General features: G+C 38.2%; 1 protein-coding gene across 2 annotated transcripts in view; it reads right to left on the bottom strand.

Annotated features, from left to right (window-relative positions):
• LOC128380393 (astrotactin-2-like) overlaps positions 1–24722 on the bottom strand; it is a 282453-nt gene that overhangs the window by 59768 nt on the left and 197963 nt on the right. For both annotated transcript variants that reach the window (XM_053340198.1, XM_053340197.1), the window contains exons 13-14: positions 21476–21664; positions 435–559 (exon numbers count right to left, since the gene is read on the bottom strand). In XM_053340198.1, the coding sequence (XP_053196173.1) occupies positions 435–559; positions 21476–21664 (314 nt within the window). The remainder of the gene's footprint in view (positions 1–434; positions 560–21475; positions 21665–24722) is intronic.

The following is a 24722-nucleotide window of genomic DNA, read 5'->3' on the forward strand; positions in this document are numbered from 1 at the left end:
GGTCAATCTCCCTCAGTCTGAAAGTCCGTATTGCCCAGCGACAGCCCTGAAGCCTGAAGGATCTGGAGAAGATCTGTATGGAGGAGTGGGCCAAAATCCCTGCTGCAGTGTGTGCAAACCTGGTCAAGAACTACAGGAAACATCTGATCTCTGTAATTGCAAACAAAGGTTTCTGTACCAAATATTAAGTTCTGTTTTTCTGATGTATCAAATACTTATGTCATGCAATAAAAATGCAAATTAACTACTTAAAAATCATACAATGTGATTTTCTGGATTTTTGTTTTAGATTCCGTCACTTACAGTTGAAGAGTACCTATGATAAAAATGACAGATTTATACATGATTTGTAAGTGGGAAAACCTGCAAAATTGGCACTGTATCAAATACTTGTTTTACCCACTGTAGGTGCTATGTTATATGTATACCCTTACCTGTGAGGAGCTGCAGGTTGGGCTGGGGCTCAGATAACACGCCTCTGCACTGTTCCTCTACTGGTAAAGGGATGACCATGAGACCATCGGCTAGTTGGGGAAAGTCCTTAATAAAGTTGTTGTCCCTGAGAAAGAAAGAAAGGAAGATGTATTTCCTCATGTTAATGTTTACAAAAGCAGCCCATGGAGACTATTCAGTATCACACATCTACTTTATGTAAAGGTTGTGTTTTACACTCAAGGGCACAGCAACAAATTCAAAAATCCAGCTCAACAATAGCTCACAATAAATATCTAGAATCCCGGCATGTTCCAGTACCCAGTCAAGCTGCTGCCCTCCTGAATGATTCAGAGACAGGGATTTGGAGATTTGTTTTTCTGTCTTGCCAGTTATTCTATGTTATTGTTATATTTGCTGTAATTTTATCAGTCTCCTCTGGTTCACATGGGTTAGAATTTAAAATGCTGGGTTTCTTATTAATTAATTAAACTAATTATAGACAAAATATTTAACCTTTAAACACATCAAGGTGCACATACTATGTCATGCCTTGTCATCATGGAAATTCATTCAATCTGTGAATTATGGCTGTGAATTATGGCATTAAAAAGTGTGTGTGTGTGTGTGTGTGTGTGTGTGTGTGTGTGTGTGTGTGTGTGCAGCCTAATGCTTGGCGGCCCAACAAAGAAAACAGTTGTGTCCCCCAGTTTGAGGGCAGAACCGAGTGCTGCAGGCAAAGATAAGAACAGACCTCTTGGAATCTTTCTCTTTCTCTCTGCTGGAGAAGATAAGTACAAGAAAAAATGATAACGTGAAAGGAAGTGTGAGGGAAAAAATAATTTAAAAAAAGACGACCCACATTCTGTAGTTACAGTAGAGGCAACAAATAACACCCATAAATGCACACAGAGCTGATATGTGTGAATACTATTACCATTAACTCGAAACATGTTTTCTAGTATTTTCTGTTTTTCCATGTATTTACATCTCCATGATATATCACATCGGACACATCACTTAAAAAATAAATGGCAGTACTCCTGCAAGTATAGAGATAGTGAACGTTCAGCTCCATTTTTGTTCTGTAGATAAACCGCTCTGGATTAGTAGATGGTTGAACCAAGCCAGCTGTGGTTCATTTCCTGTCAAAAAAGATAAATTGTCCTGCTGCATTCTGAGAGCATGGCAAGCAGCAGCAACCCATCTCCCATAATCCACTTTTATGGGGCCATGTCTCAGAGCACAGACCTTGTGCCATGAAGACTCATCCTTTCTCTCTCTTTTCCTCCTCTAACCACAAAGCCTGTTAGATGCAATGACAAAGTTAGTGTTACATTGGAGGGGTGGAAGGATTGACTCAAGGGCAGAGGATGAGAGGAGAGAGAGAGAGAAAGAAAGAGAGAGAGAGAGCGAGAGAGAGAGAGAGAGAGAGAGAGAGTAGAGGTACTGTAAAAAGATTACCATGGCTTATGCTCACAGAAAAAAAACTATATTGATTGCTAAATTAAATCAGCCAGATTCACGCAGAGTCTCAGAGAGAACCTTTGGAGGTGTGTGGATGAGGATGACATCTTTATGGATTTGCAGGCCCAGATGTGAAGTGTCCTTGACACTTGATCTACAGTGTTCCTGTTCTTTAACCCTGTGCTCACCCATTACCAAACACCCATTCATATACCAAGGTTGAAAGACATCCTCATAGTTCACTGCAGAGTTGCTCAAAAATAAAATTGAAAAGTGACTCTATCTGGAGCACAATAAAAGGGGTAAAGACTTGTGCCTCAGGTCTAAGCAGCTCTGGAGCTCATACAAAATCTTTAAATGTCCTTAACCTTCTTCTTCAACCGTCCTTGAGGAAAATCATCTTAGGTAAGTGAAAATTGCTGTGACATCTGTGTCTTTTTGCAGAGGTTTAAGTGGTGAGGCAGAAAATTCAGAACAGGTGGCCCGAAGCATCCATTCTGCCAACAGCTCATTAGAAGAAGAGACATTTATCTGTACCACAACAAACCAATGCACCTAACAAGATGATGCAGTTATCGTTCAAGAAAGATCATCTCTGTTTCACAAAAATGGTAACACTGCTTTAGCATCCAACTTATCTCACCTTGGAGCGACAAACTGACATTTGTTAAACTGACAAGACTGTCTTAGTTTAACAGTTCCTACTATTATCCTTTATATATTATTAGTTACACCAGTGCTGTTCCTGTGATTAGGTCAACATGTCTGCTGTGAGAAAAAGTCTACAGATGACCAGCCACCAGCACAAAGATGCCTACCAAGCTTTATTTTCTCTATACTGAATTCAACTGGTTGTGTTAGATTAATTAGCTACATGGCAACACATGCTGGTTTCATTGGCCCTTAACCTACACCATGTTTCTGCTAAAAGGCCTAGGCCTAGGCGTAGATAATAAAATTAATGATGGCTGACTTCCATTTAACTACGTTGGCTTCAAGGTCCTGATATTGTGCATGTTGGTTCACTGTCACACTGTCATGGCTTACTGGGACACTTGAACTAGAACAAAGCCACTGTTAATGTTATTTGTCACACCTTTCTCGACCATGTCGAGTCAAAATGTCTGCTGTGAAAAATGGCCTATCCTCTGCTATATTTATTAAATGTAAAAATGTACATTTCATTAAAGGAAAAAGAAAACAAAGTGAACTACTGGCCAGTAACATATTGTACCATGCCAAATGTATCATATCCAATCAATTTGATGAAGTGTCAAGTTTTTGAAACTACTTTGATATGAATCCATCCTACCCAAATATAAATAATTATATTTTATTTTAAAACTGATATTTAAAGACACATTACTTGTTTTTCACTGGCAAGAAAAGCACAGGTTTAACTAATATAACTAAAATTGGCTAAAGCAGCACAGCACCATATACACGACAGCTGCTGACATAAATGGAGCACAGTCTTTATACCATTACTAATTACACCCACGTTTTTCCTAATATGACATGTCTGCTGTGGGTAGGCTTATTCAGTTATAGTTTCCTACCCTTTGGATATATCTACAAGATATGTTGGCCAATACGTTAGCTTGTACATTTTTCAATTATACAGTACTGTGCGGCTCCCAGAGAGCCCTGATCTCGATACCCCAGAGCCAGCCTAGGATTACATGAAGAGACAGAAGCAAGTTGGAAGCAAGAAGTTGGAGAATTGGTGCTGTTTTAGAGGAAAAATATGGTCACACCAAATATTGATTTGATTTATGTTTCTTCTGTTTACTGCACTTCGAATGACTTCAAAAAAGTCATTCAAAGTAAATAAAAATAAATAATAAATGAATAAAAATATAATTGGTGGTATAACTTTTCAAAACATCCTCACTTTACTTTTAGTGCCCACTTTTGAACAGCATTCCATTGTCTGATTTTACTCTGATTCCATTAAATTATGGTCTTTTTGTGAAGTAGCTCAGGATAGAGTTGTGCACACATACTGCCTCTAACAACTTACACAGGGGGCAGAAATTAACTGACATCAGAAAAATGTAAGTTCTTTAGAAAGCCAATATTTAAACCAGGATCAACTCTTAAAGCCTATTTTTGGATTGGTGTTTACTCTGTCCAGGTACCCAGCCTATTATTTTATCAACCAAGCTTACTTAAGACTCACATTCACATACTGTACACATCTACCCAGACAGCCTAACCACACTTAATAACTTCCAATTCGCCAGACCACATATGTGAGTCTGGACTTGCTGGGGCAATGCCAACACGCTTGTCTATTTACTCATGTTTCATTCAGTACCCCTGTGTGTTCATTAGGGGCATTGGACACTGGGCTCCATTCCGGCCAAGCAGGCCTCCTATCCTACTTGAGTCTACAAGTGGCAAACTCTTCCCATGTGAGTGAGAATCTTCAGAACACAAGCCCTGCCATCCAGTGTATAATACAACTATATCTGATGGGATGAATACAAATATTCAAGGCCAGTTCATGCATATATCTCTCTCGCTTATACTCTTATTCTCCATGTCTCTTTCCTGCCTCAGTGTGTACTATTTCAGTTCACACAGTAAAGATACATCTACGTATTAAACAAACTGAGCTGTGTGTGTGTGTGTGTGTGTGTGTGTGTGTGTGTGTGTGTGTGTGTGTGTGTGTGTGTGTGTGTGTGTGTGTGTCTGTGTTTCATAGCCAAGCGTCAATGTCAGTAGTTTTTCTTTCTTCCATCTCTTATCCACTCTTCCAGCTTCACCTGCTGTTTCTCCTTAAAAATCACAGCCATTCTGGTGATGGGAACATTATGCAATTTAGAAAAATGTTTGTGTGTGTGTGTGTGTGTGTGTGTGTGTGTGTGTGTGTGTGTGTTTATCTCTGCGTATCTGAGTGTATAATAGGGAAACACATGAGGGCTATCTACAAGTCACTTAATTGAAATGCCTGTGTGTTTGTTTGTGTATGTGTGTGTTCACCCACATGTTTGCCTGTGTATATTTATCTGGGTTTGTGACTGTGTAACTGATATTGAGTGGTACTTATCTAAACATTGTCTGAGGTAATTGGCTCTTGTGCTGTTTAGAGGGAATGTCCATGTAGAAACCTCATCCCTACATCACAGCACTGATCAGACACATGCAATCACATACTACATTTTAACTGCCCTGACGGAAAGTGTCAGTTCATTATCTAAAACCACAAGGCTTATCTAAGCTGCCATATAGATGAATGGTGCTTTCACCAGTGGCTTATATTGGCAAATCACATCCATTACTTGTTTGTTAGTTTTTCCTTCAGTTTTTCCTTTTCATCCATCTACTAAATATGATATTAAAACACCTACAAGCAGCCAAAGGTTTTGAACGATAAACTTTTGAGTCCAGAAATCTAATTTTCTGAACAGAAACTGAATTATTTGTGCAACCATTAGTTTCAGAGATGACTGAACCTGCTGGCTTCTAATAGCTCCCCTAACAATTAGGACTTTCAGTAAACTGTAAGCCATGCAGGATGCTCTTTTCCACTCATTTAGAAACTGCTTTTGTGAACTGATGCAAGCACTAACAAAGACTCCCCTAATTCCCTGAGGAAATGAGTATTGAATATACATACAAATCCTTGGTGCAAAGCTTACAAAGGATATATTCTGAGTATAAGAGTCTCTCTTCTAGCTCAGCTGCTAATTGAGAAAGAGCAACCTTCTTAGGTCAAAGCTGAACAAAGAAGCATAGCTCTATAAAAACTGTTTCGGGCCATAACAGTTTTTTGGTTTGAATTTGTGTTTAAAATTTGGTTTTATTTAAATTTTGCTCTATTGTTCACAACCATCTGTTTTACACATATATGTCCTTATGCTTGTATGTGTATACATATATGTCTTTGTAAAGCACTTTATAGCGCTGTGTGGGTGGGTGAGGTGAAAATCTGCTTTTTAAAGTGCTATATAAATAAAATAAACTTGAAACTGAATTCAAATGATCTATCTAATGATATATTTCAGGTAGCTGCATTCATTTGTATACAATGCCTTATGAGCCAGCTGTGTTGAGTCACCATGTCTCATCAATAAACATGGTAACTAAAATCTTACTGCTAATTACAAGATTGACAGGGAAACCCCTGACAATGAGGTACAAAATAGGAACTTTAGCACCCTCAGCAGAAACTATCAGACTCTGATTTTACAGTTTATAATGTCAAACAACCTTATGTTTACATTGGAGTTAAGGTTATGCAGCCTCTGTAAAAGGTGGGATCAAAGTAGTTCTGGAAGGTTTTATTAAAAAAACAAGATTTTTTTGTTTGAATAGATGATTGGAGTTGACAATGGTGAACCAAGGGTAATGGAGTAAAATGTATTTCCCCATCCAAATGTGTATGTTACAACACTAGTTTTTATCAGTGATGCTTTCGTTACACAATCTTGTCAAATAATCCATGATAGAACTGCAATCTTATCATGCTTTACTGCCCATTTATAGAATAACACTGGCATTGAGAAGTGTGTAGAATCAAAGAGTCTGAAATCTCTGTTATAATGAATACAGTAAATTGATAACTGAATGGTAGGGAAAGGAGAAAGGGCACTGCCATGATCTTCACCACTAGAGGCTGCTCTTTCTCTGTGCCAAAAGCAAGGCTAATGGCATCAGGAATAGTCCATGAATGCCAGTTTTGTGTGTTTATGTCACTTTATGTAGAGACTGTAGGGTGCTCTTGTTGTTGCTCTGTCGGACTCCAAGGAAGAATTTAATTTGGTGTGTGGGAACAAAGGCACAGTATGATCATCCAGACTGTATATGTAAAAAGCTTAATAATTAACTGCAAGATGTGTCAGGTAAAATCCTTCCTAATGTGTTAATAGACAGACGCACACATTATAATTACATTACACAGTAATGACATCAACAACTGTCTAGCTATTGTGTGTGTGTGTGTGTGTGTGTATGTGTGTGTGTTTGTATGACAGAGATGCAGGATATGAAAGGTCAGGTCAGGCACAGAGCCGGGCTCCAGAGGTGAGCTGCAGGCAGAAGACTCAACTTTCAGAATCTGTCAGAAAGGAAGTGATTACAGTACGGACTAAGGTGGAAAAGATTACTTCACCACTGGGATGCCAGAAGGAGGAAGAACCCAACCAGAGAAGGGGTTGAAAAGTCAGGATATGCTGAGCGATAGCCAGTTTGCCACAGAGAGGAAGAGACAGTGAGGCAGTAGCTGAGGGTAAGACATGGACAAGACTGTAGGGTTGAATCATGATCTGAAGATATGAGGGTTGCCGTGCCCTTGGTAGCCTCCTCCGCTAACAACGTTGCTTTGAATGGTATGTGAGCAGCCACTGGGTGCCAGTGCAGTGCAGATAGGAGGGAGGGGGGGTTATACTGGAGAATTTATGGAAGCTGAAGACAAGCAGGAGGGAGGTAGAACAGAAATGCAAATGGAGATAATTCCTTTCCTAATTGACTTCTGACACTTGTCTGAGTGTTGTCAATCTTTCATCATTGAAAATTTCTTATAGGAACAACTTGCACTTGGAATATTTCTGCTTTTGTCATGTGCATTAAAGAAGAAGGTGACAAATATTGGGAAAAATGTATATGAAAAACACTGCGAAACAGATGCTGACAATTGCTGACTCCTTAATTTGTCTACACAATGAAAATATAAGGACAAACTGTGAGACATCTCTAAATGCACTTAATTTTCCTTTCAATATGTAATGAAATCATTGCTCTACCTAGGGTTTAATCTTTTTAAAGATAAGAAGACATGGTGCAGCTGCAAGACAATACCAGTTATGCTTGCACACAGGGTCTCCACCCAATCTTCTCCATCTACGTCCAGAGACAGAAAACAACACAGAAAATCTGACATCCAGCATGACACAGCATGTTTGTAATTTCTATGGCCGCCACACTGTTTGGATTCAACCCTAAATGGTATAATTACCCAGCATTTGAAAGAGAAGCGTACAATACAAGGCAGCACAGACAAAAGAAGGGAAAAAAATGCCAGTTATCTCCACCCCAAAATATACACAATATACGAAAGTGGTCACTGCATGGATGTTTTCATTTAAAGTTATTGCTATTCTCCTTCATGCAAAAGCCAACTGGCAGTGTCGAGTACACACTGTATAATAATATATATAGTTTTGGCTTCATTAATACCTATATTTGTCTCCGACATTTACTATATACATATACTAATACCATGAAACAACTTTCTTCTAATGTTAACATTTTTGACAGCATGGTTCATGGGTTATCCTGTTTTTCTTTTTTTTTTTTACATTTTTATTTAATCATGTATTTACTTTTTGGGTGCTATTCAGGTGAATCAAAGGAGGAAATTTCAAACTTGCACTTATTTATTTGCATTCATTATAGCTGAATGATATTAAATGTAATTTAATGTGTCCTATCACATAATCAATCAGTCCAACTGGCTGTCTTTCTGTCGTTTCTATCCTGTTGCTTTGATAATGTTGCTGCACTTGCCCTTGAGAGCCATCCGCAAAGTTTTTGGACTGCACAATCAAAGATTTATGAGAGCTGTGGTGTGTAGCTGTTCCAAATGCATGTAATATGCTTAATAGCTGTAATATCTGTTATTTGAATAAACGCTTGGTGCGAGAGGGGCCTGTCAAATGAGTCATAACAAAGATAAAGCATGCAGTGTCACCCCCAGACTCAGGCCCCAGATGAAGAATTAAAGAGTTATTAAAGGACAGCATCAGAAAACATGCTAATTTGTAGCGTAATAAAACAATCAGAGATGTTTACCTTGAGAGTCACATTACAATCTGTTAGTATAGTAGCAGCCACAGCTCGGTTGATAAATGATTCCACTGAGAGGAGGAGATCTGGTGACTTTTCATGGGCAATATTGATTAAGCTCTGGATGTGATGCTGTCAGTGAAGCAGCCTCTGATGGGGAGTGTACTGTGGAGTTTGTGATTGTGTACACATGTGTTTGTGTTCATATGCAAGCTTCAGCATAGACAATTGACTCATTTATACGTTGCAGGATGCTGCCCAGTCAAATACTGTGGTGCCTGTCAGACACAATATGTCTTGCATATAAAATCTAATTTTATACAGAAACACTTTAAAATTATGATTTAAAATATGCCTATGTGTATTGATCCAAATATGTGTTAAGTAGGATTATATGAAAGGTATTACACATTGTTCTTGTACATTATATTATTCATTGTTTTCAGACACACTTGCATGCGTGCACAGCACACACACACACACACACACACACACACACACACACACACACACACACACACACACACACACACACACACACACACACACACACACACACAAACTAGTCAACCTCACTTTCATTCCCCTGGGTTGTACATACAATTGAAATACAACGTGAGTGTGCATAGACTTTTTTTTTTGTACCTTGATATCTCTCTTGGCCTGCCTTAGGAAATTGTGGAAATTAACTCTGTTGGCCAGGAGCATTACCATAGAGATGGAGCTTGGTAATGCAAAGTGAGGGAGGCATGCAGGCTAGCTAGCTGTGGAACTGATTAGAGCCATTGCTTTTCTACTTTTTATTATTCCACTTGCACTTTCTCACTTTCCCTAAACTCTGCATTTGTGTCTATCCATCCTAACAAACTGCTGTCACTCTTCTTCTCTTCCTCTTACTGTCATTCACTCACACATATACACACAGAGGTTAAAGTGGACTGAATCAATCCGGAATAGCGATCAATTCCACTACATTGGTCCCACTACTGGTATGAGGAGCTTAAAATGCCCTGAAATGGGTATGTAGAAAGTACATTATTAACATTAATATGTGATAATGATCAAATCTAAAGATTGCATAAGTAATGGTATTCATTTTTAGAATTATTTTTTATCAGACAATGGATACGTACATGATGTGTTGTCGAAGTTTTCTAGTTAATTCAAAAGCAGCACAGCCTAGAGTAACCACAGCAGCACAGCCCAGAGTCACAACAAGAAGTGAGTGCTTAAAAGACGGTCAGCTGATCACATCCTGTCCACAAAGGAAACGAGTTTGCCAGAGCTCACAGTACAAATCAATTAGAGAATTATTTTGAGGTTTTCCCTGCTGCACCACCACTACTTAGGATCTTAGGGTTCCCCCCACCTCCTAAATCCCACTTTAACCCTTGCACGCACACAGACACAGACACAGACACACACGCACACACTCTCTCTCTCTCTCTCTCACACACACACACACACACACACCACAGTGTCATGAGGAAACCTAATCGGCAGCTAAAAACTCAGTTCCTGACAGAGACTCTTATGTCATCACTCTGAGAGTAAAGCAACACTTCTGAGCTTTAGATAGAGGGCAACAGAAACACAATGGAAACTTATCTTTTCTTACTTGGCAAAGATGCAGATCTGTTTTAAATCTTCTATTCTGACAAAAAAAGATAACTTAACAGGAAGCCAAAGACAAAACATAATTCATTTTCTGTCTTTTTGATAAAGACATTAAATACAATACAAATTAAAACTGGCTCTGAAGCTCAAGATAGGAGCCCTTGATCCACAAGTATCTCTAACGCTTATACCTTGGCTTGGTTTGGTTCCTGCTATCCTCTTACAGAAAATACACACATAGGACTTTTAAGAGTCACATCACAACTTTTCCTCGATTGTATCATCTATCATCTTGTATTTAATCAGCAGTAATGCACCATGACAGCAAGTCACTCTTTGTATTTTTATTTTATTTTACAGTGTAATTACAGAGTGATAAGACTGGCATTAAAGTGTGATTAAACGTTATTATGTTATCTGGTATTCTGTCCATCAATGTGGTATGACTAACTGACTCTGGAAATCACATGATAGTAGTTGTAATTAACTGCTTTATAGTGTGGTCCTGCAGAGGTGAGTGTGGGCGAATATTAAATGTTGTGGCCTTCATTTAGTTAAAGAAAATTGCGAAATTACTGCCATCTATTTATAAATTGATATTTTTGAATAATTTATGAACGATAAATCTTGTGAAAGCAGGGCAGACTGATGCACAGAGAAAGATGGAGAAGTGGAAGAGTTAAGACAGATAGTCCAGAGAGGATACAAAATTACAAATGCTGCCACCCTGCAGTTCACTGTTGCAGCTAGAGTTCATGAATCAACACTAAAAACATCTAGCCTCCTATCAGCTTTTACCCCTGGTCCACAAATTACTACCTGCAATTTTCCTTCAGTGAAAGTGGGAGGCACCTGAAGCAATATTTTGGAGGACTAGCATTGTTAGGTACCCCCCTGTGTGGCAACTCTACCATTTTCTGATGGTTTAATGCTTTATGCTGCATATTCTCATTTTTCATCCTCCAGCCTACTATTGATTCACTGGCTGCTGCACCTGCAAGTGATTTTATCAGTCTAGCACGACTGCACAATAGCATCACCAGCTAAGCTAATTAAATACACAAAATCCTTGTTCTTGTTTATAGTTGCTCCTAAAGCATCATCCCATGTGGAATAGACATTTTCAGTAAAGGTTTCAGAGAGATGCTTGAGAATGATTTTATTAAAAAAACAAAAAAACAAACACACAACATAAATTAAATATGCAGTCAGATTTACTTTGCAAAAGTAAGTAGGCTGTTTATACTTTCATTGTAATGATGAATTAGCTCGTTAGTTGAACAAGACTATGCAAAACTACTTCAGCTGAACCAAAGGTGGCGAATGCTAATAAAACTAAAAACTTCTGATTTAAGAATTTCTGTCCATATACAGTGGCTGATTTTTTAAAACATTGTCCCCTCCCCCTCTTCCCAGAATAATTCAGTCCCCCTTTGAAAGTCAGTGAAATGTGTAATTTGCAATGGGTACTGTGTCCTAAACCCATATTTGCTACTCACAGGCAGAGTAGAAAAAATGTGGTAAAAGTGCACTAATGGAATAAGATGATTTAGCCCTGTCTGATCTGGAAGTACTTCTAAATTAGTGCTATAGTACTATAGATACACCTCTTTTATATTTCTGTATAATAATATGTTACTGTATATAAAGATTATAATAATAAAAAATAAAAAAAAATAAAAAAAAAATATATATATATATATATATATATATATATATCTAAAAAAAACAAAAAACTAAAAAAGAACATGCCAGTTTTGCCAGTTAATGTCATGATCCTCTTGTCTTCTGAAAATATATTTCTAATAATACATACATAATACAAATTCAAATATGTTTAACATTCCGATAACACACTTTCTGAAGCCTGGACATTATTCTTAAATCTACTGAACAGAATGACAGAATAAAGAATAAAATAATAAAGAGACCAGGATTAATCTCCATGCAGTCTCTTTACATTACCAAAAATTAAAGACCAAAATGATGTCAAATCAATAGGCTACATGTGCTCATTTGAATGATTATGGATACAACGTGTATAAGATACAAAGGGATCCACATTGGATGAACTACCACTTGCTGTCAACATGTATAGAGAGAAAGACAAAGGGTGCTGATTCCGTTGAATATGTTGAAGTTGAATTTGATAAAGAAAAAAGAAAAAAAGAAAAGTGAAATAAGCTTTGGTGTGCAGACGCAAACTTCTTCTAGCTGCATATCCTTTGCACCATGCTCTATACGCTTTAACTAACTTCACCAGTGTGTGATGTCTTGACTACTGCCTAAACCCTAACCCACAGTCCAGCATGCTCAAGAAGCTTCATTTGCCATTTGCTGCACTTTGGCTATCTGTTGTTCCTCACATTTTCCTCACAGTTACTCTTTCCCAGTGCCTCGCTCTGTAACTTTTGCTTGGCTTCGCTCTTTGGATTTAGCCTTTTCTCTTTCCATTTATTTTGCTATTCATTTTCCTTCTCAACCCTTATCGCTGCCTCTACCAATTTACCTCTCTCTCTCTCTGTCTCTCTCTCTCTCGCTCTCCAGTCAAACAGCAGGTAGTCAGCTGTAAGCCCCTCTGACATTAGGTGATATTAGGCTAGGGTCTATTAGGTCCTGCCCTGCCATGTGAGTTATTGAGCAGAGAGCGACTGCCTCAGGAATGATCACACTCGCGGATGCAGGGGCTCTGAGTCACACCAGCAAACACATACCCACACAAAGGTAAACACAAACCTACACAAACGTATGAGCACACACATGCTAAGCCTCTGCAGTCTCCCAAACTTGCTCACCTTACGTCCTTTAAGCCACGGAGGAATCACTGAGGCTTTAAGAACCTCCACTTACACGTGCATAATTTTTTGCCAAATTTTCTCTGCTAAGGCGTCAGTGTGTGAATAAGAGGAAGTCAGCTACCACAATGTGTGAAGGAAAGACACAGTCGTTGCTTGTAAAAACCTATGTGAACACCAAGCATATAATTGAATTAATCAAATATGCAAGGCTAATTTTTGCCATGAACTGTCAGGCACTGTGCATATGTAAAAATACAAAAAAGACTAATAGACAAACCTGTTGTGGTACAGAGGGGACACTTAACATTTAGTACATTTTAAAAGGGGTAATCAAGTCATTTAGATATGCACTTCCGTAAAGTTAGAAACTGGCACACTTTGTGGAAGGTAATTGGGATCTAAATTAAAAATTAAAGTCGAGGACAGATAAAAAAAACCTCAAAACAATATGGTCAATATAAACACAGCAGAGCCTGAGATAACTTGACTTTTAGAAGCTATTCACCTCTAGCATTAACATGCAATCTGTATCTGGATATGTTATTGCATCTGGACAATGGCATCTGATCACTGAGCTTTGCATTTGCATATCAGGATCAATAAGAGTTCTTTTTATCTCAATTTTTCCTGCAAGATTTGATCTTTATATGCAAATTAGGCAGGTGGAGCAGGCATACTTGTAGCTCTAGGCTCTACTTATGTTCGCTTTTCCAAGGAATAGTCTGTAGCTTGAAAGCTCTCCTTCAATAGTGGGAAGTGGATTATCTAGAGTGTGACCAAAGTGTACAGATTGCATTTATACTTTACATATCCAAATGTAACCAGGCTTTTCAAATTGCATTTCTATTGCAATACATTCCATGTACAGTCACAACTGCCTTTGCATGCTTTTTTCCTTATCCACATTATATCCTGATACAGGATTAATGTTATTACCAGGTGTAAATAGGATCTTGGTGGCTCCAGAAATTATAGCTACTATGCTTTCCTAATGCAACAATAGCATCTTTTCAATAGACCCTCTTTTCTGGTAAACATCCACATCTTACAAATGCAAGGACCCCTGTTTGTGTCACACGGTTTCTGTAAACATTTATGGACTCTAATCCTAAGCATAGATAGCCTTCAACATATAATCAAGGGTTATAGAAAACATGATACAACTTTTTTCACCACGTGAATAGTATTATCTATGACTTCATGATTGAACCTCATTTAAAGAAAATGTGTCACTTTAAACTACATACCCACTACAGTAGTCAGTGGCAGATACGGTGTCCTCATTTTCATGCTAGGGTAACTGTTATTTATTGTGTCTACAAGCCTAATGCACTACATTTCAATATATAAAACGAAAACCAATTAAATATGTGCATACACTAGAGGCAGTGTGTTAGTGATTGAAGTTAATGGACCCTGAATGCAATATGATTTAGGAATAACCGTCAGTGCTTCAGAGAAAGTGTCTTTTTAAAGTTTTTACTCAAAGTGTTTTGAAAGAGTATTACAAAACAAAAGACAGAGCACAAATCTGAATGGGGTCATAAATCTGGCCCACACACATATGCACGTAGGAAGGAATAAAAACTAAATTCTATGTTGGGAGCTTAAACAAGAAAGAACATTTATTTTAGGAAGAGAATTAAGAAGCTTCTCATCAACTTTGAGAAGCTTAACCCTTCACCTGAACAGTCTGCTTCACTGTCTCATGGCTACTCATTATGTGGGAAGAAATTGCCTTATAATGTTTGTTGACTCAACTCCCCAGTAGCAGCTACCGTGTGTGCACCAAGGAGATAATTACTGAAAATTACAGAGGAACAGGGAAATGTGGCTGTGTTTGTCCCTGTGAGCCTTGTGGGCTGCCAGATTCACAAATTATTCATGTTGTGGTGTCGTCTTAGTTTGAGAGGTGAGCGGTGATGAGTGCAGTGTGCCTATCAAAAGTGGTTTTGTCTCTTTTCTTCCTTAATGTATCTTATCATTTTTGTAAAAAGCATCTTCGACATCAGAGTGACAAGGGTGGCAGCGCCACCTTCACAAAGCAGGTGAAGCCTCTTTATCTTCTCCTTCTCTACTGCTGCTTCTCATTTGTTACAACCCAAACTTCTAACAAGTTTTCACAGCAGTGCATTCTTGCTGTGCTGGAAGGAAGGAAAACGCTGGTGTGCATGTCTATAATAAGAAGAACACATGAGCTTGATTCAGACAGAAATCTTTTTTATGTGTAATGAGTATGAGAAAATATTCATCCGATGTGACTTCACTTATCATTCTTGACAGTTTTCAAATTTACATAGAATAAACTGATTGTTACATGTACCTGGCTGTGGGTGGAATTTTTATCCTCATTTAATTACATTTCCAATTGCCCACCTGGCAATGGAAAAATGAAGACGATGTTGCTTCATCATCAACATTAAACTTTCATCATTCTAAATCACAATATCGCGGCAGGGCCTCAATATGTAACTGTGTTCCCTATCAAGATAGAGATACAATCATCATTACACACTAACGCTGAGTTCCGACCTGGTACCCCATCTCCATATTATATTCAGTCTAATTGGGTCTGGGTAGGGTTCTGTTTAATTCCTGCTGGTCTCAAGTCAATGTCAATATGTCAAATACCTGGGTAGATAAAAGTAGACATGCTATCAGCTATGATAATGTGGTAATTACAGGTTTTTAAAAAAAGGTGAGACAGTTTTTTGTGAGGTGAGACTGTGTAGGAGTAGAAGACAAATGACTGCTTGCATTGCTACACTTCTCAATCGTCTCTGCTTGTTAGGTGGTGTTTGCTGCCAGTCTACTACTGTTTAGGTTTTACCACATATTGGTTCAGGTTTAATTATCTTTGGGCCTTTTTAATTCATTGTTTTCCCTTTCTGATCGGGTCTCTTTTTTTGAAAATGTATTTATGCACATTGAATTTATGTGGGTTTTGCAAGGGAACATTAACATCTACTATAGGCAGTTAAAAACTGTTGTTTCTCCACTATCTACTATTTTTTCCTACTCTCAATTTACATATATATATATTGCATGGCATATTTGTTCCTCTGTATGTGTGTGTGTGTGTGTGTGTGTGTGTGTGTATGTGTGTGTGTGTGTGTGTGTGTGTGTGTGTGTGTGTGTGTGTGTGTGTGTGTGTGTGTGTGTGTGTGTGTGTGTGTCAATTAGGTGTTTTAATTCATGTGGAAGGGCCAAAAATGTTCTCCTCAAGACTGATTGATGGCCATTATTACTGTTTTACTAGTCTTCACACATCCACATTCACTATCCACCTATTGTCATTTGATTTGCGTGTGTATCCAAATGCTGCAATGAGTGGCAAAGTGCTATTACTGAACAAATAAGGACACAAAGGACTAAGCAGCATGTGGTTTTCACATTTAAAAACAGATGGGATAGTAAGATAGTAAGAGAAACAAGTATTTTTCTTCACACTGATTAGAAAAGAGAGGCTGATATATGTTTAAATATCTGAAGGATATAAAGTGCTGTCAAAAAGAGAAGATAAAAAGGAAGAATGTTTAAAAATGAAAATTAGATATCTATATATAAATTCTCTGTTGGGTGGATTTTCATATTTTCCATGACAAGTCAAAGCAACATTGCAGTAACAATGTAATTGAATTGTTCTCAGCCATAACATTCACATTAACACATGCTACTTTATCGCCCAAATGCATACTTGCATGACAATATTTTATTCTGTAATTTCATAACAGCAATTTGCAAAATTCATTCTCCTGGCCCGCTTCAAGAAGCTGCGCAAAGAGAGATCAATTTAAAAGCAAACGTAGGCAATGCAATCATGAATTACAGGAAAAATATAATATTAAAACACCCCCTGTGATGCTGTGACTCAAGTCATATAATTCATCTCAATCATCTAATATTTCACTTTGAGCTGCTGATGGAAAGGGAAATGGTGGAGGGAATCAATAAACACTGGAGGTGAGTGAAAAAAAGGAACTGTGGGATAAGATTTGAATCTGCATATCAAAGACGGCATGAAGGCACATGAACATGAAAATTAGGTAAATAAAAATGTACATTTACATTTTGCTATAATTATGCAGAGTGTATGATTTGAGTTTAAAGTAGAATCTTATGAGAACTAGCCATTTAAGAGACAACGCTACACAGTGGATTTGATCATAATTCAAAGATGGTGATACAACAAAATACTGCATGGTGAACAATAAGCAAACCTTTTCCCCAAAATGTAGTGCTCAGTTCAATCATGGATTTAGAGAAACTTCTTATTTCTTCCTTTTGCCTGTCCTCTCCAATAACTGCTGAACCGTGTATGGTAGGTCAGTTCGTATAAATGCACGCTTCGTTTCAGACACACTCCGAACCTAGAGACATGTGTGTTATTTATCCAAAAAAGCACATCAGCCTGGAAGTGCACTTTGCCTGTCTGCATGTAATCACCAAAGTGTGCCTCTAACTGCAGGGAACATGATAAGTGCAGCTGAGTAAGCGTCTCGCAATTAGCATGGAAATTTCTCTAGCTCCTAGGAGCAGGTGCAAATTGCACAGGTGTAATAAAATGAAGGTTGAGGTGGGAAAGAAAAAAATTTAGTCGAGTCTCACAGCAGCCAAAGTGCAAGTTCACCACAAAAACATATGCAAGCAGCAGTGATTTAGTTTGAATATATGACCATTTTATAACACCAGACAATGGTTGAATAGAGAGCTGTGCTTGAGTGGTTTGGGACTACAGGGAGACTGCACGCCTTACAAAATGTTTCTATGAAGATATTAAGCTCTTTTACACTTTTATGAGAAATTAACAGACACACAATAACATTTTCTTAGGTAGAGCTGATTGTGGTCTTGTAGATGTTTTGTGGTAATGTTACTAATCAGTATATTCTCTTTTAGAATCAAAATATATTCTGAGCTTGCCGATCTTAACCAAATCCCAACACTTGGCTGCATCTTTTTAGTTATGATATAGATATTATGTGTCATTGGGTAGCAATATGTCACGGAGAAAAAGAGAACAGTTGCTTCTCGCTACTAAGGAATCATTATCATGTGCATGGTTTGAGATGTGACTCTTGCAGCAGCGGAAGAATAAAGTGAATATAATGTGTTTCAAAGCTGGTTATAATTAAAGAGATTCTGAGCATCAGTGGTGGGACTAAATGCACTCACTGTATGATTTTTACATCTCTTTTACTGGCTAATGTATTCTTATTTTTCTATAAAGCTTTTTAGGTTATCATTTCAACATAATACGTTTTGACAAATGCTGGCTTTGTCAGTGAGATGTGATTTCCAGAAGTGGTAGCTGAATTTGTGTGTTGAAAACAGCAGGAGCCAAAAGATGTCTGTCAATAAACAACAGAATGACCTGATTTTGGATTGTCCTCAAAGGATACCATGTACTCCATGTACTTTCTCCCTCATATAAAGATCCTTCATTGCTCTCGGGCTGCCAAGGTGTTTGACTAGTTTAAACCTGTCGTGTGTATAACCCCACTGGAGCCCAGGCTTGAGTGCAAATCCCCTTACTGGGCATAGTTTGATGTAACCCAGTGTGTAGAGATGGAGTCTGAAGGCAGACAACCCACTGTGCTCTCCACTGCTTGAGGGCAAATGGATCAAGACTGTCTGTTTCCCCTGGTTTTAAAATCCTTAAACTGTACCTTTGTTCTGTCTGTCAAACTGGGCCATGTTTGGTGTATTGGAGATAGTTCCCAATTGGTTTAGCCCCTTGAACCTTTGGTAAACATAAGGCTCTTAGGGCCTGATTTACTAAGATCCCAAATAGTGGGTACTACATTGTGTGCACAGTGCAATAGATTGTGCGTTTCGTTTGTGTGCGTTTTGTGGGTGATCTACTAAGAATAACTGTGCAAATGAAAACAGGTGCAACAGAGTGGAGACAGCAGTATGTAAATGAGGGTTTTGCATGTCTTTATGGAGAGTTTGGACGAGCAGAAAGCTGCAAGCGTAAAATAAAATGTGATCAGGTTCTAGTGGAAGAGGTTAACAAATATATTGAGTTATAACAAAAACAATATTACCAGAAAAACTGACATATGGGAGAATATTTGTGACAAAGTCAATTCTGTTAGTAAAATCAGGTGGAAAAAATCTGTCCTGTGCGTATTCTGTCATTGTGCCTCCGTCTCCTCCTCTCCACAGTGACAAAAGCCGGTTAATACCTGCCCTTCAAAGGTATTATTAATAGACGCAGTTTCCATCAGTAAAAATACCTTCAGGTTTGGTAAATCACAATGCGTGTGGTAAATAACATATTTGCATTTTCTCCTCCCTGTATTTTGCACACTGGGGTTGAAATGCCCCATATTACATATTCATTATGGCAAACGTACTAAATGGACAGCGTGTACTATCTTGCACAGTTGAAAGAAGCAAACCTCAGTCTGTGCGTTAGTAGATCAGCTTGCACATTTTTTGCGGGTGATGTCAAGTTTGCACACGTTTTTACACACACAGACCTTTAGTAAATCAGGCCCTTAGTGTATTTCCTATATTAGTGTGCATACAAAGGCTCTTTAAAGAAGTACTAAAGCCTATTAAGCTCATAGCCCTTAAAGTAATCGTTAGCTATCCCTCTTTCAATGCTAGTTGTAGCTCATTTCAATCATAGCGCCAACGTTTCCAGATGTAGTGATGTCCTCAGCACACAGTCAAGCCAAGAAAATGCAGCAAGGCAAAATAAGGTGACCTTTACCAACTTGTGCTATATGCCCTGCTAAATGATTGAAATCTTTCTAATCTGTGTTTATTGGCTATCTTTTAAAAATAACTTGCTCTAAGTCAATACATGCAGCAGCCAGACGCTTGCTGCTTGGGTAGTTAAGAGTGCCCGCATCCCAAAGGCATCTTCAAGGACAGATGCAGACACAATTGTGTATGAATATATTAAATCCCCAATAACTTCAATTTAATATAATTTAGTACTACTTTCTGAAAGACATTTATAGTATAAGAATATGAGGATATAAGAGACAAGTGCTTTTTTCATACACTTTTCTATGGATTACATTCAATGCTTACTGGCTGGAGGAATTACAAATTACAATGAGAAAATTACAATACTAAATTATAAAAAGTGATCTTTCATTACTCTCATTACATTTTCCGTGGCTTCATTGATTAAAAAAATATTGACTTGCTATAATAAAAGCCACCATGCAGCACTGGACAATTTTGAAAAATGACCAATAACCTTTATGTACACAAGGAGATCTCTATATAGTGTTTGATTATAGCCAAATAAATTCTCAATCCATCCAAAACAAATTCCACCTAGACCTCAATTGTTTGTGTCTCATTTACACAAATGAATGTGAGAAAGTTGTATTGCGTGTGCCATGTGCCATGTGCCAATATACGTACATAACAAAAACCTAGTCCTGGGGATCTATAGCAGACAGATCATGTGGCTGTGTTTAGCCAAGCACAACTATCATGACCCATAGGGCAGAACAGATAAAAACCATTTCATGGTTACGCCCTTGAAAAATTGTGTGTATTGTGTGCATATGTGTGTGTGTGCGAGAGAGAAAGAGAGAGAAAGAGAGAGAGAGAGAGAGTAAATAAAAGACAGAGAGAAAGCAAGATATAAGTTGAGCATGCTTTTCTGTGTGCACTGTATTTGTGCATAGATAGAACCTCATCATCTCACTGTGATTACAGGAGCATTTCAACACAAACAGCATGTGACTTATCAGAGTGAGCCAGGTTTTCACAGGGATGACAGTTTAGGGAGAACTGCCATGGGATAAGTCTCAATCCTAACTCAACCGTCACTCTCTCATCTCCCTCTCACTCACTCCCTCTTCCTCACACACACACACACACACACACACATACATATATACACACACACATCTGTGCAAACACAGATGCAGCATCCCGACGGCAAACCCTGACTACTGATTCTCAGAGCTGCTCCACCGAGATCTCAAGCCTTTCTATCTCTCTTACAACCTAAAACTGATAAAAGACGGCCGTTACTCCTAATAATGTGTCTTTGGAGACACAGACAAATGTCAACAGTTAATATGGGAAACAACAGGTCTTGAGGGGGAATTGTAAGTGTAATCTACACCAGTGGAGGGAAATCATGAATAATCCTTTTCAAATAAAGAAAAAAAAAGAAACAGAAAAAAGGACTGGGAGAAAAATGTTTATATACTGGACTTAAAATATCAGCCAAGACTCTCAAAAAATATTGAATCAAAGGTAAAAGGAATATAACATATAGCTAATACAAGAACATAAAAATGCATTTCATGGAGATAATGTCTATACTTAATTCTCATGATGTGTATCTGTGTAGGTGTGAATGTGTGTATTTGTTCATTAGTTACCTGAAGGTCATTTGGAATATCTGTCCCAAGTTGACTTGCTGGCTTTTGTTGTTGTATCCATGTAGCATCTCACCAAACAGAGTGTCATTAAAGTGGACATCCTGCCTTGGGCACTTTGGTCCCTCACAGTTGTCTGACTGCAGTAGGCAGGAGCGCCCATCCCCTGCCAGTTTGTACTCCTGCACACACCTAAGGAGAAGGGAAAAGCTGTTAATGTAATGTATAATATACAATGCACGTGACTATATTAACACTTAAAATGATTATACTGTATATGCATATTTGTTTGCAAGATGCCAAACATGAAATGATTAAATGAAATGTGGCATAAACGTTGCTGATTTATGATAAAACAAAATGCCAAATATAACAAATTTGACCATCTGTACCAATCCAAACTTAACACTTTACTTTTACCTAATCTGCAAATAATGACAAAGAAACTTGAACATAACCAATCAAAACAGAAAACTGTCATACAACTTTGCAAAAGTGTTATTATTATCATTATTATTGTTGTTGTTGTTGTTGTGGTTGTTGTTATTATTATCATTATTTTTTTTAGCAGTTTAACAGTAACAGGCTCTTATTGTTGAAACTTTAACCAAATGTCTTTTATATTGGCAGAGTAGCATACTTGCCATTGTCATTGTAGAGATTGTGGACACAAGGGCTCTGCTGGAAACATTTTTTCAACAGATGCCGATGATGCAGAATTCAACAGACTGCAAGTCACAATTATCACATCTCCTACAGTTATTTGCACAAACCTCCCTTACAGATAGGGCTGAGTATATCTTCTGCAGTTGACTGGTGGTGGTGGTGGGGGCTGGGGGCTCGTTTATAAAATTCTGCAGAGGTTTAAACGGTGGCATAGTGGCATGTGGATGAAACACAGAAAGTGCTTACACACAAAAATATTCTGGTTTATAACTCATTATGTCAGTTTCCCTTAGGCGCACATGACACATGAGAGAGCGTCTTGTCCCACACTTGTAATGACCATAGTTGCTTAGTGAAACACCCCAAATTAATATTCATTTATACTTATTGCATGAACACAAATAAGGAAATAGCTGAAAGAATTGCTAAACAAAAAAAAAAAATCACACAATGTGAAATCAAACTTCTTGTTCTGAAGGTTAAGGCAAGAAAAAGTTGTTGTTCTTTGGTAGATACGATGTGGGGATTATAAATGCCAAACAAGTTTTAACAACGCTGGTGCCTCAGAAGGTCGGATCCTCTCTGAAATAAAAAAGAAGTGGGGAACACCGGAACTCAGCCTCTTTATGAGCAAGCTACAGTACAAGAATTATTGGAGAATACCTCCTGAGTGGTGATGTAGCTAGAGGGGGACATATATATGCATATATATGCATATTTTCTGTTGTTTTTAGTTGCTGTATGTTGCAGCAGTGTTGGCTGTGCTGCAGTTGAGTGCCCCCAGGCTGGCCATCTCCACTGCACCTGTGATCTTTGCAATTTGTATTATAGTACTATTTTACTATTAATAATTGCACACACTATATAATGTAGCTTACTCATAATCAATATGCAATAGGCTGTACACTGACATATCTACTATATATCAATAGTGTTATGTTTATCCATACACTGTTTTTTAAAATGACACACTGGCGCATGGCAGTGGCATCTGGCTCAAATACCTGTGAGGGTTGAGAAGTTATTTTGCAACACGTTGTATTTATTATCCTAAATCATGTTTTTTGTATGTATCAATGTATGTATCAATCACATACTGTAGGTATTTGTTTATTCAATTAAGGAATGTTTTTTATTGGTTTTTGCAAATTAACTCTTTTACATGAGAGGTAACATTTTGATTTATTTCACACAATGATATCAATTTCAAACCATTCCTTGTGTTCCATGCTTCTTTCACCTGAGTCACAGTTTCTCTTTTCTCCAGTTTAGGTGTGTACTGTACACATGGGTCAGAATTTCCATGGAGGACCGCACATTCTCCTCAATCAAGTTTCTTTTTTTATACAACCTAACATTTCCATAGAATGCATGCTTTTGTGCATAGGCAATGGTTATAATAAGGCCCCAGGTCTCAGCGCCTGAGTGGAAAGCAGGACTCCACTTTTAGGGCGCACTCACACTAGACAATCGTACCGTGCCCAAGCACATTTTTAAAGGCAACATTAGCTGCCCTGGTCATTTCAAGCAACACTAAATGCAACGCAGAGACATTATGCATATATGGGTTCCCAATCCATGCTTCAGCACGGTACGGAACAACTGGCCCTAGTGTGAGTGTGCCCTTAGTGGCAACCCTGTTCTGAAAATATACAGTAGCGTCTTCCTGTGACATGAATGTAAAGACATGGACTGATCAGTCATAGACAGAATCAATCGTGGCTTGACTTGCACCATTGTCCAACGACGATTGGTGGACATAGACATCTTCCTGAGGTGTCCTTATTGAAACATGAGCCTATTCAATTGTACTGATGACATTACGTGAAGTGGACATTGCTGGACGCTGAATTTTGATGTGGGCCTGTTCACTAGTGTAAGGGAACCTAATGTTATAGGAAAAGAAATATGCCATTCCATATTGTGGACCTGACACAGCTTAAGGAGGATTAGGATATCCTTCACCTGTCAGCCTGCTCCCTAGGTACATTCCCACTTGCCACAAACCCAGACACTGTCATCAAGGCTGCATGTACACAAGTATTCATAGTTTCTTTGTGTCAGTCATTGCACTACTGTGCCCACCATTGCATATAAATTAAGTAACTTTCAATGTGATATGATCAGTGTTATTGGATCACCATCTGGTAACCAACATCTCTACATTAACCTCTTGGAATTTTCTTAAGTACAAAGACAGAATCAGTCAGCTACAGTCTGCAGAAACCCCCTCAAAGATAACAGATGTTCTAAGAAAATGGAAATTACATTGCAGTAGTATTAAGAATGAGAAGACAGTACAACTGGCAAGTAAACGTTTTTTGGTCTGCTCATCTATAATTTCTATTGTGAAATACCATTGACAAACATGTCATCAGCAGCCTGAACTCATTGATCCATTCCCACTGATGTATAGGCCATGAAGGGTTGTGGTGGTATACATATTTTGCAAAATTCTTTCCACACACATTTTCTGATGGAAACTCTGCAGAGATTAGGGTTATTATTCTAGGGACATTGCTCAAGAAGGTTCCCTAACCTCCTACATACAGTGAGACATGTTGGGTAAGGAAGAGGGCATTCA

This window comes from Scomber japonicus, chromosome 19 (assembly GCF_027409825.1).
Source record: "Scomber japonicus isolate fScoJap1 chromosome 19, fScoJap1.pri, whole genome shotgun sequence".
Taxonomy (NCBI): domain Eukaryota; kingdom Metazoa; phylum Chordata; class Actinopteri; order Scombriformes; family Scombridae; genus Scomber; species Scomber japonicus.